At 34.8% G+C, this 15,837-nt stretch overlaps 1 protein-coding gene and 1 long non-coding RNA gene across 2 annotated transcripts; both read right to left on the minus strand.

The window, feature by feature from the left end:
- Window positions 1–2,520: 2,520 nt before the first annotated feature.
- On the minus strand, window positions 2,521–3,422 carry LOC136848470 (uncharacterized). Its single transcript, XR_010856025.1, has 2 exons — window positions 2,863–3,422; window positions 2,521–2,641 (listed from the first exon to the last, which is right to left on the minus strand). It is a non-coding gene; the product is annotated as an uncharacterized lncRNA (long non-coding RNA).
- Window positions 3,423–10,148: 6,726 nt separating this feature from the next.
- Window positions 10,149–13,918, minus strand: LOC136848471 (uncharacterized). The gene is made up of 2 exons (XM_067120754.1): window positions 13,373–13,918; window positions 10,149–11,327 (listed from the first exon to the last, which is right to left on the minus strand). The coding sequence occupies exons 1-2, from the start codon at window positions 13,660–13,662 to the stop codon at window positions 11,219–11,221; spliced, it is 399 nt and encodes a 132-aa protein (XP_066976855.1). The 5' UTR covers window positions 13,663–13,918; the 3' UTR covers window positions 10,149–11,218.
- Between the last annotated feature and the right edge of the window lie 1,919 nt (window positions 13,919–15,837).

Below are 15,837 nucleotides of genomic sequence, written 5' to 3' on the forward strand. Positions count from 1 at the left end.
AAAGGGCAAAGAAAACGAAGTTAAGAATGTTTTAAGAGAATGATACTTTTAAGTTCTATGGGGTACTATACTAAATCTTTTGCTTAGCTTGTAGGCTGTATGCAGTCACTTCGGAAACAATTAATATGAAAGACATTCATTTAAGTGATACAAAAGACCAGTTATGTGGCAAATCATGCCTAAGATAGATTTTGGGGTGAGTGTAGAACGACGGAAACAGGTTCCTCATGCAAGAACAAACCTAACCTTTCCCAGAGTGCCAGGTCCTGACCTAACCAGACCTTACCTTCCTAACCTCACTTAGGGCGCCGTGCCCTGACCTGGCCGGCTGGACCCCCAAAAGTAACACTAAACATCGGAGACAATAGAATTACTTTCCGTTCAGAGGTAGTCCCGTCGTTCTGCAACCTGCCCTAGATTTTTCATTTTACATTTATTCTTCTTCAAAATTAAAGAGCCTTCGGGTAATTTATAAGGTTCAGAAAATGATAAAATTGCCTAGTTATACTTCAAAATACTGCTTTTGTAGTATGTATATATATATATATATATATATATATATATATATATATATATATATATATATATACATATATTAAGATATACATACATATATATATATATATATATATATATATATATATATATATATATATATATATATATATATATATATTATATGTGTGTGTATATCCACAGCAGACAATGGTTGCCATTTAATCTTACAATGTTATTAAGGTCGTATGATCTAAATTTAAACCCAGGATGTTTACATACATTTGTGTGCTGATACATGCAAATTTAATAGTATAGTTGTGACTTTCTAGGTGTGCTTGTGACAGAGCTTCGTTATGGGACGCTTTTTGCTTGTAATGTGTGTGTGTGTGTGTGCGTGTGTGTGTAATAATAATAATAATAATAATAATAATAATAATAATAATAATAATAATAATAATAATTATTATTATTATTATTATTATTATTATTATTATTATTATTATTATTATTATTATTATTATTATTATTATTATTATTATTATTATTATTAAGGAATTTATTTATTATTATCATGAATAGATGGCAATTATAAAGAAAAGAAATATCAGTAAAAAAATATACATAATGCACTGGATTTATTTACCGTCAACGAGGAAAAAAACTGTTAACAAGTAGAGGAAGCATTTCCGTAAGGATCTCGTAAAAGAGGAATGAATTAAATACACGAATAAATTAAAAAAAAAAAACACACACACACACACACTGATGGAGTAGAAAAACGCACATACTCATATGCTCAAAATGTTGGAATCAACTCATAACTGCAATTACGGGAAACACACGCACACGCACACACACACTCACGCAAGCATGAAAAGAGTCCACATACTGAAGAAGTCACGCACAGGCGAGGACTTCTACGCTAGCGTGCACGTAATATGTACGCTTGAATTACTCACGCTGGAAAGGGGAGAGAAAAATGTCAAATTTGTAATCAAAGGCCACTAATTCTCGTTGTATATTTCATAAACATTTTTTTTATCATGAACAGGCACGATCATTAACAAACACCAAAATGTCCTTTGTCTCCGTATTTCCATTTTTAGATTCCATGGTTCCCAAGATATTTATACAATAAATTGGCTTAAATTTTTATTATTTATGTTTTTATCTATTTACTTATTAATTTGTTACTATATTTTTTCTTTGCTAATAACTGATCTCTTCTTTCTGTATTTCTTATTACCTTCTGTTACTTCTTTCCAAAGAACGCCATATTCTTTGGAAGCTTGAATTTCAAGTCATTGGCCCCTTTGGTGGCCATGTTCCATATGAATAAGGTTCATCTTCTGTAAAATAATAATTCATAATACTGAGCATAACCAAAGCTGCTCTATAGGTGCCACTGACCATGAACACGACAGTCTTAGCACACATTTAAATTCCATATATATTATGATATTCATAATTCATAAATAGTGCTTTTCAAGATAGAAGTAGTCATTAATAATGAATTTTCTATACGGAATGCAATTCCCGCTAAAATAAATGCCACGTCTTCTGAGGTACTTTTAATCATCGACGATGCGGTTTAAAACGTTTAAAATGCTGACATTACAAGAGTCTTGTGATTTGAGCATCACAGTGAATAGTTCATTATTGTCCTTAAGAGATGCTTTGGTCGTTCTGTCTTTCGATGGCAGTGAATGCTCTCTCTCCTCTCTCTCTCTCTCTCTCTCTCTCTCTCTCTCTCTCTCTCTCTCTCTCTCTCTCAGATAATGAAATACATATATGCACACACACGCATATATATATATATATATATATATATATATTTACGTTTTTCCGTGGTTTTAGTTTGAAATATGATTCTGTGAGACAGGTAGCAACAATTTAAGTTAATTTAGCCTTGTGATTCTGACTTGTGGGTACGGGAAAACGTAAAAAGAGGAAAACAAAGGAGAATTTCATATGAGCATAGGGCTCTGGTTACTGAGGGAAATATTACGTAAAACACGTGGGCACATTTAAAGTAGTGTATTTACATAAATGACATTAGTACGGGAAAGAGGAACTCAGTAGGTTGAATGAAACTGGGGAATTCCAGCCACAGTCCGAGAAGCTTCCACGAAATAGCATCCCTCTGAAATGAGAGATATGCACATTATACGCCAGTAATGAAAATAGACAAAAGAATAATGAATTCGAAGCTGCACTGAGGGTGCCAAAGGAGTAATAAAGAATTAATACTGCCGATGCAAGAGGCGCACGGACATTAGACAAGGGAGATTTCTGGCTTTCTCTTTAAGAAAATATTACGAGACAAAAGCGTGACTGAAATGGGGCTCTTCCAGGGCACTTTACCTTAGCAGATTTTCCGAGGGCGCGTAGAAGACAGTCCGTGGATGACTTGCGATTTCCGAGGACGAGTTTCTTCCACGTGGTGAGATGCAAGGGCTTCCGTAAAGGGGCAAGGCGATGGGGACTCCTCGAAACTCCAAGCAATGGCGTGTGGGCTCGAGGAATACGGTTGAAGGGCACGAGGAGAAGTATACTTTTGAAAGGGCCACGTGGTTAGGATGCAAGGGCATCGATGGGGCCAGGTGTTGAGGACGTCTTCACAAGCTCACTCCATATCTTCCAGCCCGCGTGTCTGAGACCTCGTGGGCTTTTGCCTTTTATCCCCTCCTATGGGGCAGGGGGGCGTCCATCACAGATGCTTTGACTCATTGCACCTGCTGCCCGCAGGGGAGGTTTTGGCCTGTAGGAGAAACGCCCAAGCCAGATTACTTTTGCCTCGAAGGAATGATCTTTATCAAAAATGGGAGCGCCTTTAATCTTTTAAACCCTTGGTTTTAAGTCGATAGACAGATGGTCTATCGATCGGCCGGCTGGCAGTAAATGAAACACAACAACAACCAACAACAACAAAGGAGGGGGAGGGAGGCAATTTGCTAGCGAATTCTTGCTAATCATAATAATATATATATATATATATATATATATATATATATATATATATATATATATATATATATGTGTGTGTGTGTGTGTGTGTGTGTGTGTGTGTATTACATAATTAGCAGTTTTATACTTTTTGAATTATCTTAAATTTTTCCTGGATAAAAGTTTGTATTCATACCGAATTTAGCCCAAACATAGTCGCCTATATGTTCCATCTCAGAAAAATAAAAATACAATTACAAATGCGTACTTATTCAAAACTAACTGGCATCCTTGAAATATCAGCAATAGAACAAATCAATATTGTAACTAAAATAAACATGTAAATAAACGAAAATTAACAAAACTGTCGAGAAAATGTGGCCAATAAATTAACAAATATCTCTAAATACGAAAAAATGTATGTGTTATATTCAGTAAAAACAAATAAAAAAAATCCGTTTCTGCAATATGCGTGAAACCATTAACTTGTAAATTTCGTTCCGCTAGTTTGCTGGATAAATGACGCGCTATTTCTACTGTCAAGGTTAGGTTTAGAGACATGGAACACGCGATTAAAAATTTCTATATTTGTTGCAAGTGTGTGTGAGCTCCTGCGTGTAAGTATATTATGGGGGTAGAGAGAGAGAGAGAGAGAGAGAGAGAGAGAGAGAGAGAGAGAGAGAGAGAGAGAGAGAGCGGACCCATGTCACATGCATAAGTTGTAGAATGTTCCATAAGAATACCCTTGTCTTGGTTGTTGACCGAATATTTTATTTATGCTTTGTTTACTTTCCTCTGATGCTATGATATATATATATATATATATATATATATATATACATATATATGTATATATATTCCTATGTATATGTATATATATATATATATATATATATATATATATATATATATATATATATATATATATATATATATATATATATATATATATATATATATACATAACCATAACACTTGATGTAGGCAAAAGTACCACAGGTAAGAATCAAACACGAAATAAAATCCTGACCGGTTTCGCCCTTAGCTAGGACATTTTCAAAACGACGGATGCATATTGGTAGGGATTCACATCATTTATGTTATGGTGACTACAAACGAACATACAGACCTTACGTATGTTCGTATATACCAGTCAATTTAACACGCATAATGTGAATTTCTTCCGTAACCTTACCTTCTGTCTTGCAATTACACCTCAAAATTAAGAACTGTTTCCCTTCGCTAAACATCTCATTTACTCATCGCACCGGTCATTGATTTTTACCGCATTCTTTCACCATCATTAAACCGAAAGGCATATTTATTTATAAATTTATAATAATATAAATAATATAGTCCCTCCTCAACTTTTAAATTCAACATTATCTTAGTACTGTATTTCATCATTAAAACATTCGATGCATCAAACAGTTTATCTTTTTGCACGGGGCTCTTCTACTTTTGAGCTGCTTGTGTGGTTAAGCGTGAATCTTGCTCACATGAACAGCCCATTTAATATTCAGCACGGGCTCTTGCTCTTAAAATCACAAATAGAACATACAGCAAAAGCTGTTGAATTCTGGCTCTCACTGACAGCTTGTACAAGATTCGGCATAGGCTCTTGCGGTACCCTTTTCAGAGATTCCATATGGACTCTTATTTTTATGAGCATCTAGTGCAAGATTCATTATGGGCTTTTACTTTGAACAGCAGCCCATAAATTATTCAGCACGGACTCTTGCTTTTAATAACACCCCCCTTAAAAGAGTCCATACGGGTTCTCGCTGTTGTTGACAGCCTGTTTCATTGCGGAATCTTGCTCCCAGCGAGAGATGCGTCGTGCGCTGTTGATATTTTGAGCAGCCCATACACGGTTAGGTAACATTCTATGGTTGGGAAAGTCAGCCCGCGACTAGAAAAGTCAAATCGTTCCAGGGAAATCCTAGTGACCCCCGTGTTCGGTGGCTTTTACGTGATGATTGGACGATGAGTGTGGTGATTGGCGCCTGGAAATGTGACTCTGATGACTAGGCAACAAAACGCAGGGGGAAGTGAATGGTTTGAACTTTGCTGTTACGATAAGACAAACCACCAATCCTCTGCTAGGTGGTCGTTCTTTGGAAATTGCTAAAGGGGGCCAACTGATTTTGATGCAATAGCTATGATTATTTTGACATCGCTTTGCGTCATAAGACATGCGCGTTGTTGTTGTTATATAAATATTCTCTCTCTCTCTCTCTCTCTCTCTCTCTCTCTCTCTCTCTCTGAACCTTAATTTGTCATTTTATATACATACACACTGATATATATATATATATATATATATATATATATATATATATATATATATATACATATATATATATATGTGTGTGTTTGTGTGTGTGTGTGTTTGTGTGCGTGATTTAGAACGTTCCCACCGTATGGTTTGTATCTGAGATGTTGTTTTATATGTACACAAAAACACACGTACACATAAACACATATATATATATATATATATATATATATATATATATATATATATATATATATATATATATATATATATATATATATATATATATATATATATAAAGTATCTATGTATATCAAACGTACTTATCTGATGACCTAGACGTGTCACCTAGTTAACTTCATCTCGTAACCGCAAGCAATATAGTGATGACAATAACATAGATTCGCGAAGTGATGACGATGACGAAGCCGATGAATGAAGACATGGGATTCACGCTACTCCGTTTCTTTACAACTTTCATTTTCTCATGAATGACAGCAGAGGGCGTTGCACCGCAGAGGGAAGACAGCTCTCTCAAGGCCGCGCGGCAAATCGCCTGTGAATTATGGCACGATGCTTGCGTTTGCGGGTTCATGAATGCGTCGCGTGCGTGCTTGCGCGCAGAAACAGAAAATTGAGAGGCTTGACAGTTATGAATTGTGAAATATTTTTTTTTTAAAGAGGTCCATGGCTTTCTGTGAGAAAGTGGAAATGTTATGGTATTCTGTTATCAAGTTATGGTAGCAACTTTCGTCAGTTGTTACTTAAATCAAATAAGCGTTATAAGATTGGTATAGTATTACAAGAACAACAGAGCAGATAAGCCACACACTCACACACACACACACACACACACACACACACACACACACACACATATATATATATATATATATATATATATATATATATATATATATATATATATATATATATGTGTGTGTGTGTGTGTGTGTGTGTGTGTGTGTGTGTGTGTGTGCATATGCTTCAGTTGTTGCAAGTTACGCAAAAGAGGTCAGTAGTCATCACCTGATAATACAGCGCCATTACAAGGTATAAAAACTCAAACTACGACTCTTTTGTATAGTAAGTCAGGGCCACGCTGAAAACAAGACACAATAATTATTCCTGAGAAGTCTCATCGTTTAGTTCACACACGTAATTCTAAGCTGTAGCATGATCAGTATACACGCTATAGTTTAGAATTACGTGTTCCGTTGTAAATAAAGATTCCGCAACTATTCTAAAAATAAAACAAGTCCTGTGACTGTTTTGAGCCTTCTTACAATCTTACAGAGGTTTTCTTCTTTTCTGTAATCGAGATTTATGTTAAAACTTGAGCTAAGATCAAAATATTTTGCGTCAGTGTTTTTCAAATGCACACACATACATTTTATATATATATATATATATATATATATATATATATATATATATATATATATATATATATATATATTCTTCTCAGTCACGAAGTTGAAATATGATGATGTACTCTACTACGGTAACGAATGGGACAACAGAGGAAGAAAGGAAATTCTGGGTTTTACTTCGTCCCAAAGTTTAAGAAAGTTTAAGAAACATATGCAACGGACATATGTTGACATTGATGAGATGATATGCAAAAGATAAAAACAAACCAATCAGGCAACTGGCGCTTGCAGTTGTCTTAGGATAATTTAACACACATTGGTGTCTAGTCAGGATCTTTCCTAGATAGTGACCCCCAAGGGTTTTAACCCGGTATGTGTCCCTCATTGGACGGGTGGGTACCGTTCCCAGCTAGCACTCTGCTGGCCCCACGTTCGATTCTCCGACCGGCCAATGAAGAATTAGAGGAATTTATTTCTGGTGGTAGAAATTCATTTCTCGCTATAATGTGGTTCGGATTCCACAATAAGCTGTAGGTCCCGTTGCTAGGTAACCAGTTGGTTCTTTGCCACGTAAAATAAATCTAATCCTTCGGGCCAGCCCTAGGAGAGAGCTGTTAATCAGCTCAGTGGTCTGGTTTAACTAAGGTATACTTCTTTAACCCGGTATATATACACCTTTGCGGCGTGTTTAGTACATGCCCGTTGGAGATTACCGTACAAACACAAATAAAAGACTGTAAATATCGTACAGATAATGACCCCCTCCCCGCCCCCATGAGAAATATTAGTCCTATATAACGACCATTTGAACTTTGTTGGGGTCACTATCCAGGAAAGATCCTCTAGTTTTACTGTTCGTCAAGCGGAAATGGTAACAGTACAATGAGGCTAAATAGATCAATTTCTAAGTCCGTATATTACCTAATTTGTGTTGACTTTTCATTACATTCAGAAGGAACCAGGATCGCTTTAATGAGCCTGTGCTAGTATTAAAGTTATCTTTTTACGTTATATTGATTGCACTCTGTTCTCTATTAAATCCCTCGAGATGAAATCACCTTTTTTTCAATATGTTCTGTTCTAACAATCAAATGGTTTAGAAATATGCTCTGAAATGGTTATTGACTGCGTCGTTTTCCTGATCAGTATCAATACTATACTCGAGTGAGCTATCCATTTGTCCAATATAAAATTTATTATAACCTGAATGAATCTTGTATATTAAGCAACTATTAAATTTAGTCATTTAACTTGCTGAAAGTCATATATGTTAAACATATTCTATCGCCGTTGTAGGCTACAGCATCAATAGCGGATTTACTTATTTAATTAAATGAGTTATTAATTAAATAAATTCATCTATGTCCTCAAAGTTAAACTTGTGCCTAAGACCCAGTCCATATTATCACATAAATAATCCATTCCGTCATCAAAAAATTCAGGATTCACTAGATGAAGAGCTCTAAAAAAAAACCATAAATCTTACTGCTGACTGTTTCACTTGCTTTGTCCAAATGAGTAGACCTTGCATTGGTAAGGAGGGTATTTTTTGCTACCTTTTCGATCTACTTTGAGCTTCAAAATATTACAGTTTCTAATTGTTCTGATTCCCAAGATATCTACAGTACAGCGTCGTTATTTCCTTCCTTCTCGACTGTAAACTGTATCGAACACACTTGTGTGTGATTGAAATCCAACAGATTTTTTGCATTTCCCAAATACAAAATATGTTGTCAACGTAACGAAACTGTAAAGTATTGTCGAGTCAAATGAATTTTGTTTGTTGACTTTCATAAAACTTCATGTAAATGCCGGAAAGGAACGGGTAAACAGGCAATTTCCCATCTGCATACAAATTTCTGTGAAAAATATTTCCCTCAAAAACGAAAGAAGCTTCTCCTACACCAAGTCTATTAACCGTTAAATAATAGTAACAGGTAGTTTAAAAACATTTATCCGGTTAATTAACAGGCAACAACAGTAAATAAGTTGCTTACATCAACACTACCATATTTTCACAGCCTTTGACTTACATTTTTTTTTTTTTTTTTTGCAGTTCACGAACAAAACCGATAGAATTAAAGAGGTGTGAATTGGAATTTGACAGTCACCATTATTTTGCGTAGGATGCAATAAACTACAGCTGTAGCAACAGAAAAAACTGATTTGGAATTATATTTGCATCTAACAAAATTTTACGGTATATGTAAACTTCAGTCCTTTATCAGTACACTTAATACAAGCTGCAGAAATCGTCTGAAAATTAAACGTTTGAAAACTAAAAATTTAAAACGAAAAGTTAAAGTAATGGCTTACCTATCCAGTGTATCATTTTAAGTACATGCGCACACAGTAGTAATAATGCATATTTTATCACTTGACGGGTAACCTTGAGATTATTAGAGCGAAGAACATACAAAACATTTTATTTCCTATTAATATTCAATGACTCAAAGTTAATTTCTTAAACCTCAGTTATACGCGTCTATTTGATTGATTCGGTTAAATTTCTTCGCATCAATGACTCATTAACTGATTATAATAGAGATCTCAAATATGGACTTTGAAATTACTGCGTCCACTCAGATACACACCCAGATAATGAATCTTACGGTTGGACACGGACTGGTAACACGGCCAGTCTAGACTGGCTCAGTCTATGCATTGGACGGTTTGGATTCGGACTTAGTCTTGACATTATAAACTGTGAACTTGAATGCTACACAAATATGTATGTATGCATGAATGCATGTATACGTGTATACGTATCACCATATCCTCGAGATTTCTCGAACTATATATATATATATATATATATATATATATATATATATATATATATATATATATATATATATATATATATATATATATATATATTTTATTTACACCTGAATGGGATTTCTGACACATTTCTAATACATTTGTCAGTTATACTGACAAGTTTTTGTAATAAATACAATTGTCAAAGAAAAAGACAAATATAAATAAGATTAACAGCCATCAATATGAACCAGGAATACTCATTTAGGATGCAGGAAAGTGTACACAGATATAAACAATATTTTATTTCAAACATAAATATTTCATACGATAGATAAAATACATAATTTGTGTAACAATCGAGAGACATTTTGGGTCCCTAACTGATTACAATACCATTAGAGGCGTAAGCTCTTTTTATACTTTGTGAGAATCGATATTATAAATTAAAAAAAGGGGCTTTTAATAAAGTCATTTATAATTACCAATTACTGCTTCGGCTCATTTGCCTCTTATTTTTTGCTAAATTGATGCATGTATTTTTAAGCAGATACTGTTATTTCATGCTTCTTAATTTTTTTTAATCAACTAATGCTTAGTCTGAATAAATGATTGTGGACAACATAGCTACTGACTTCGATAAGAAGAAATGACTTCAGTATTGGGTATTGACTTCAGTAAGAAGAGATCAGCGTAAATGCTGGTTACATCATAAATGTATCCAGAAATTATTTCCAATTTCCTTCTCATATTTTTTATGAAAACGACGAAAGAAAAAGTTTGATTTTATCCTAGAAAACATGCTGGACAAATCATTAAGTGGAATAAGGGTTGTTTGATAATATATCCCCTGTGATGTATTGCTATCATAAGAAAAAAAAGGGGGGGGGCTCATTGCAATGCTACCTAAATAGAGAACCAGGAACAAGGAGTCTAGGGAATATCAGATACTTTCTTTGCAAACATTACATTCCGGAGAGTGCACCCAGGGAGACAAACTAGCAAAAAAAAAAAAAAAATAATAATAATAATAATAATTAATAACAAACAAACAAAAAAGTAAAATGAGTTCTTCAAAAAACGTGCCTTTACATCTTCGATTTTTTTAATATTGTTAAGTTTAATCTGGCCTTATGCCAGCAGGTGTTCTTGCTCCTGAAGCAGCCTGTAATCGTCCACAAAATTCCTCGAAAGATAATCTGGATAAATTATCCTGCTCAGCTCAACCGTATAAGCTAACCAGAGTTACTGAAAACCACATAGCTAACCGAAGAACTTCTAGTATTCTCCCTAAGAATAATATTAGTATGTACAGTTCATATTTAAGATTCGTTTATTCTCTCTCTCTCTTTCTTCCATCTTATTCCTTCTTCTTCTTGTCTTCGCTTTGCAAGTCTGTCTCTTCTTGCTCGTACTTGTCTGCTGCGAGAGTGAGAGCCTCCAGGATGGCGGGGAAGTCCTCGACTGACCTGTTGGCAAAGAGAAGTTGGTGACTTTTTTGGTATTGTTGCTCATATTACTGTGATGGGTAGAGTTTCCCTTTACCATTACGTAACATCTTTAACTCGGCATGAAAGTAGGGTTTTATCGTAACAATGGATTTGAATATAAATGGAAGGATAAACATGCAATGAACTTTTTTTTTTTTAGCTTCACCATTTCTTTTTTTTTTTTTAGCTTCACCATTTCTTTTTTTTTTTTTTTTTAGCTTCACCATTTCTTAAAACTGAAAGGAAATCGAGAAACTAAGAGACCATTACATGATGGTCATCTTAGTGAAAGAAATCGGACAATGTAACAATTAGATTTTATACACCTGAATAATAATAATAATAATAATAATAATAATAATAATAATAATAATAATAATAATAATAATAATACCTGTCTGCAAGTGCGTGGGTCACTTGCTAAAAGTGATGGTACATATCCAAACTTTTATTCAAACAAATCCTCTCTTAGAAAAAAGTAAAACCTTTTTTCAGATCAGGAGCGCATAAAAGGAAACCATAACTTAAGGAGTGATGAATGATTTCAACAAGGTGATGACCTCGTATACTCCACAGTCCGTTTGACGATGTATTCGTGATGTAATGTCACAATGACATAACCATGTGCGTGGTAATAATAAGGCAGTACAGTTGTCACGTCATATTACGTATATTGCACAACAAGCTCAAATAGCCCGTGAAGAAGATTTTTAACACTGTACAATACTTTATGATGCATTAATAGGTGAACTGTAATTATTAGGGAAGATAAAATAACATACCATATAATAGCCTTGTGTAAGACACATTATTAGTGAAGTAATTTAGGTGCTAGCAGTAGATGATTATATATATGTATATAATAGTGTATATATATTTGTGTTAAATTTACCACTTACACAATTTTTCTGTGCATTAATACAATTACTAACAGGACCTCATTAAAACTGGATGGTATCTAGCGGAGATATTTAATCAGGAAAGGTTACAAGCATGTAACCTTTCCTGATTAAATATCTCCACTAGATACCATCCAGTTTTAATGAGGTACTGTTAGTGTATATATATATATATATATATATATATATATATATATATATATATATATATATGTGTGTGTGTGTGTGTGTGTGTGTGTGTGTGTATATACTGTATATATATATATATATATATATATATATATATATATATATATATATATGCATATATATACATATATATACAATATATGTATATATATATATATATATATATATATATATATATATATATATATATATGTTCACATACAAATAAGATATATATGTATGTATGTATGTATGTATGTATCATGCCCTACGTCGTCAGTGTTCTCTAGTAACTGTTCAGGTCAGTACTATTCTTCAATAAATTCTTCAAGATTTTAGCCCATTAAGTGAGTTAATCAAATTGACCTTATCAACCTGGTCATTCCCAGAATAAATGACCTGGATTTTAACTGATTTTTGGGGAGATAAATTTTTCCTTTTTATCTTCTTAGAATGATTTGACTTTAGACCTTTTCCGTGGTATAATAACGGTAAGCTAGTAAGACTTTACATTTTAACATAGTGCTTTTTTATGTATGAGAGAAAGGAACCATAAAAAAGTAATGATATTTTGTAAAAGGGGGGGAGGGGAGGTATTATGAAGCCTTAGTCAAAATGGTTAACGTGTTTTGATGTGGAAGAAGTTTGATTTTTAAAGTTCAAAATGTATTTTAAGTTCTTGTTCGTAATATTTGTTTTGTCATGTCAACTGCAATTGTTTTTAGCTTTTTTGACTTGCAATTTTTTTATTTCATACAATAATCTGGCACTGCAGCGACTAAGCTTAACACGAAATAACTTGCTACTTATTATTTAGATGCAAAAAAGTTATCGCTGCTATACCATTTATGCCAAAAATACCTTCCCCACCTCAAATACCACCTCCCTCCCTCAAGCAACCCCGCTAAATTTGAATATTGCTTCTGTTTGTTGACGCACACGTGACTCATGACTCACCTGGAATCGATCAGATTGGAGAATCCGAGCTCATCCCTCCTCTGCCACGCCTCCGACGCGATCTTAGCGAGGAAGGGCGTCACCATCATGGACCTGGAAGTGGATGCAGAGGCCAGGGCGTACACCAGGAGATCGTAGATGATGATGGCTCCCGCTACTACGAGAAGAATGGCCGCTACCGTCGTGAGGTCCAGAGTGGCAAAGGCTTCCTTGAGCTGTCCCTTGAAGACTTCCAGACTGGACTGGAAGTCTGAGAGCAGGGAGGTTACTTCGGCTGGAACGGCGGGCATTGTGTGAGGGTGGATGAAAGATATGCTTTTGTTTTCCTAAAGTAAAATTCGTTGCTCTGGAAGCGCTGGGATCTACCTGGGTTGTATATTCCCGCAAATAGTTTCTGGAAGTAAATTCTGGAAACTGTTGAGTACCTCAGTGCAAACCTATTTCATGAAGAACGTCCCCGATCCTGCAGAAAACAGAAGTTGATTTTTCCTCTTGAAGAAAGTGACTGGAAACTGGATGCTGGAAGTGCTCTCTCGGTAACTACCTCCCTAGGACTGAACGCTGATCCATGCTGTCCAGGAGTCATATACCGTCGGAGATCAAGTGAAAGTAAAAGGACGCCGCATGGGTGGATGTAGGGGGAGGTTGGGGGCCAGGCATGGAGGTGTGATGTTGCTGGGAGGAGGAGGGGTGGGGGAGGGAAGGAGGGAGATAGTAAAGTACAGGTATGAAGACATTAGGTAAGTTATGGAGGCTTAGGAAAGATAGGAAAGAAATGTTTAAATGGACATCCAAAAAAAATCTTTCATATTGGAATATATAGAACATCATTTAAAGAGCTTTCCGAGAAGATGAATTTAATTGTCAACGTTTTTCTTAATAACAAGTTAAGGTTAGGTTAGTTCTTAAAAATAGACCAATTTCAAAAAATAAATAATGAGTATTTTTATCCATAACACTGTCGAAAATGACCATGATAATAATGGTGTATGCAAAATCATAATTAAACTGACATTAACGATAACATAAAGAAATTAACACCGATGACAGTGACGGCTGAGGGTGATTCTGATAATGATATAAATCATCCTTGTAATAGAGGCATATGCTACCATCTATTGCACTAGACCACCACGCAATCAACTAAACGCCAGCAACGACGGTCGAAGTAATTCTTACGAACGATCTGCTGTGTCAGAAAAGTATTACAGAAACGCGCAGATCGAAGTTCTCAGCCATTTCAAAACTGATGACTTGCTGTCTTTTTTTCGGACGGAGGGGCCAAGGAATTGCGTGTTGTGAAAACTTGACGTTAGTCTAAGCTTTGTTCGCGCGGTTTTCTTGTTTGCCTTTTTAAAGAAGAAGAATTTTCGGAGGTAGTTTTTAAACTTTGATTTTTATTTGTCAGGAAACTCTTGTATTTTTAAAATTATTGTTGTTATTATTTACTGGACCACTCGGCAGTGCTGTTGTATTTATGTGATAGTTAAATAGAGCGATATATTTTTGCTCAATTTGTGGGGTTTATTGCAAAGCAAAAATCTTATCCAAAGTAAACTGAAAGTGATAATAGGCTTCCTTAACGGGAAGTCAATGGTTATCAGGCCAATGACCGAACTTGGTCGAATTTAGGGCCTACAGCCGAAATGAATTAATACTATTCTAGCTTCTTGTAACTAAGCAAAACAGGAAATCGCACAACGCTATCGAGATGTATTAGGTAAGATGGTAGGATGGAAACGAAAGTGAAAAGTCATAGAAATGGGAAGTCTGGGGCAGACCATCTTGTTCCTTAAGATTACGATAGTTTTCCGGTCTTTGATTTTATTCTTTATTTCATTTGCCGGCGCAAATTTTTATTACAACTTATATGATTAATTTTAATTACTGGGGACCACAAGACTCAGAGGGTATTAATAGCAATCAAATGTAGGTATTTTCAAAACATACTTCCTTAATTAGGACAAGAATACTCTAACGATAAATGCTTAAAATCGCATTTATTTCCGCAGTTACAACCGGTGCCTAAATAACTAACTTATTTATTATATTTTTGTCGTTAAGTAATAACACGAAAAAATCAAAATTTAAAGTTGATTCTATCATCAAGTTACGTACGCATAAAAATTCATTTTAACTGCTGTTAAACTATATTCTACAAAAATACGAAAAGGAGTTATCATTAAATATATTCCATTATCCCTGAACGCATGTACCATTGCATGAAAAGTTTATTGGCTTATCACGTGAGTGTATCCACGTGTGCGATAATCCGCGTAATTGTATTCTGTTGCATGCATGTCAATTTCACTCTATATTTAGAGGTGACGGTAAACATTCACAGCCGATATCGCCGGAGCCAATCGTGACTGGCGGGAGGTCTTGCTCAGTGACATCGGTTGCTGATTTCTACTGTCAGCTTAATAAAATAATAAAAAAAAAATCATATATGAAGATCTTTGTTC

Source organism: Macrobrachium rosenbergii, chromosome 19, assembly GCF_040412425.1.
Source record: "Macrobrachium rosenbergii isolate ZJJX-2024 chromosome 19, ASM4041242v1, whole genome shotgun sequence".
NCBI lineage: Eukaryota > Metazoa > Arthropoda > Malacostraca > Decapoda > Palaemonidae > Macrobrachium > Macrobrachium rosenbergii.

Coding starts and splice junctions, on each gene's coding strand:
- LOC136848471 (XM_067120754.1), bottom strand. CDS start 13,662: ATGCCCGCCGTTCCAGCCGAAGTAACCTCCCTGCTCTCAGACTTCCAG. Junction 11,328..13,372: donor TCCAATCTGATCGATTCCAG/GTGAGTCATGAG, acceptor CTTTGCCAACAG/GTCAGTCGAGGACTTCCCCG.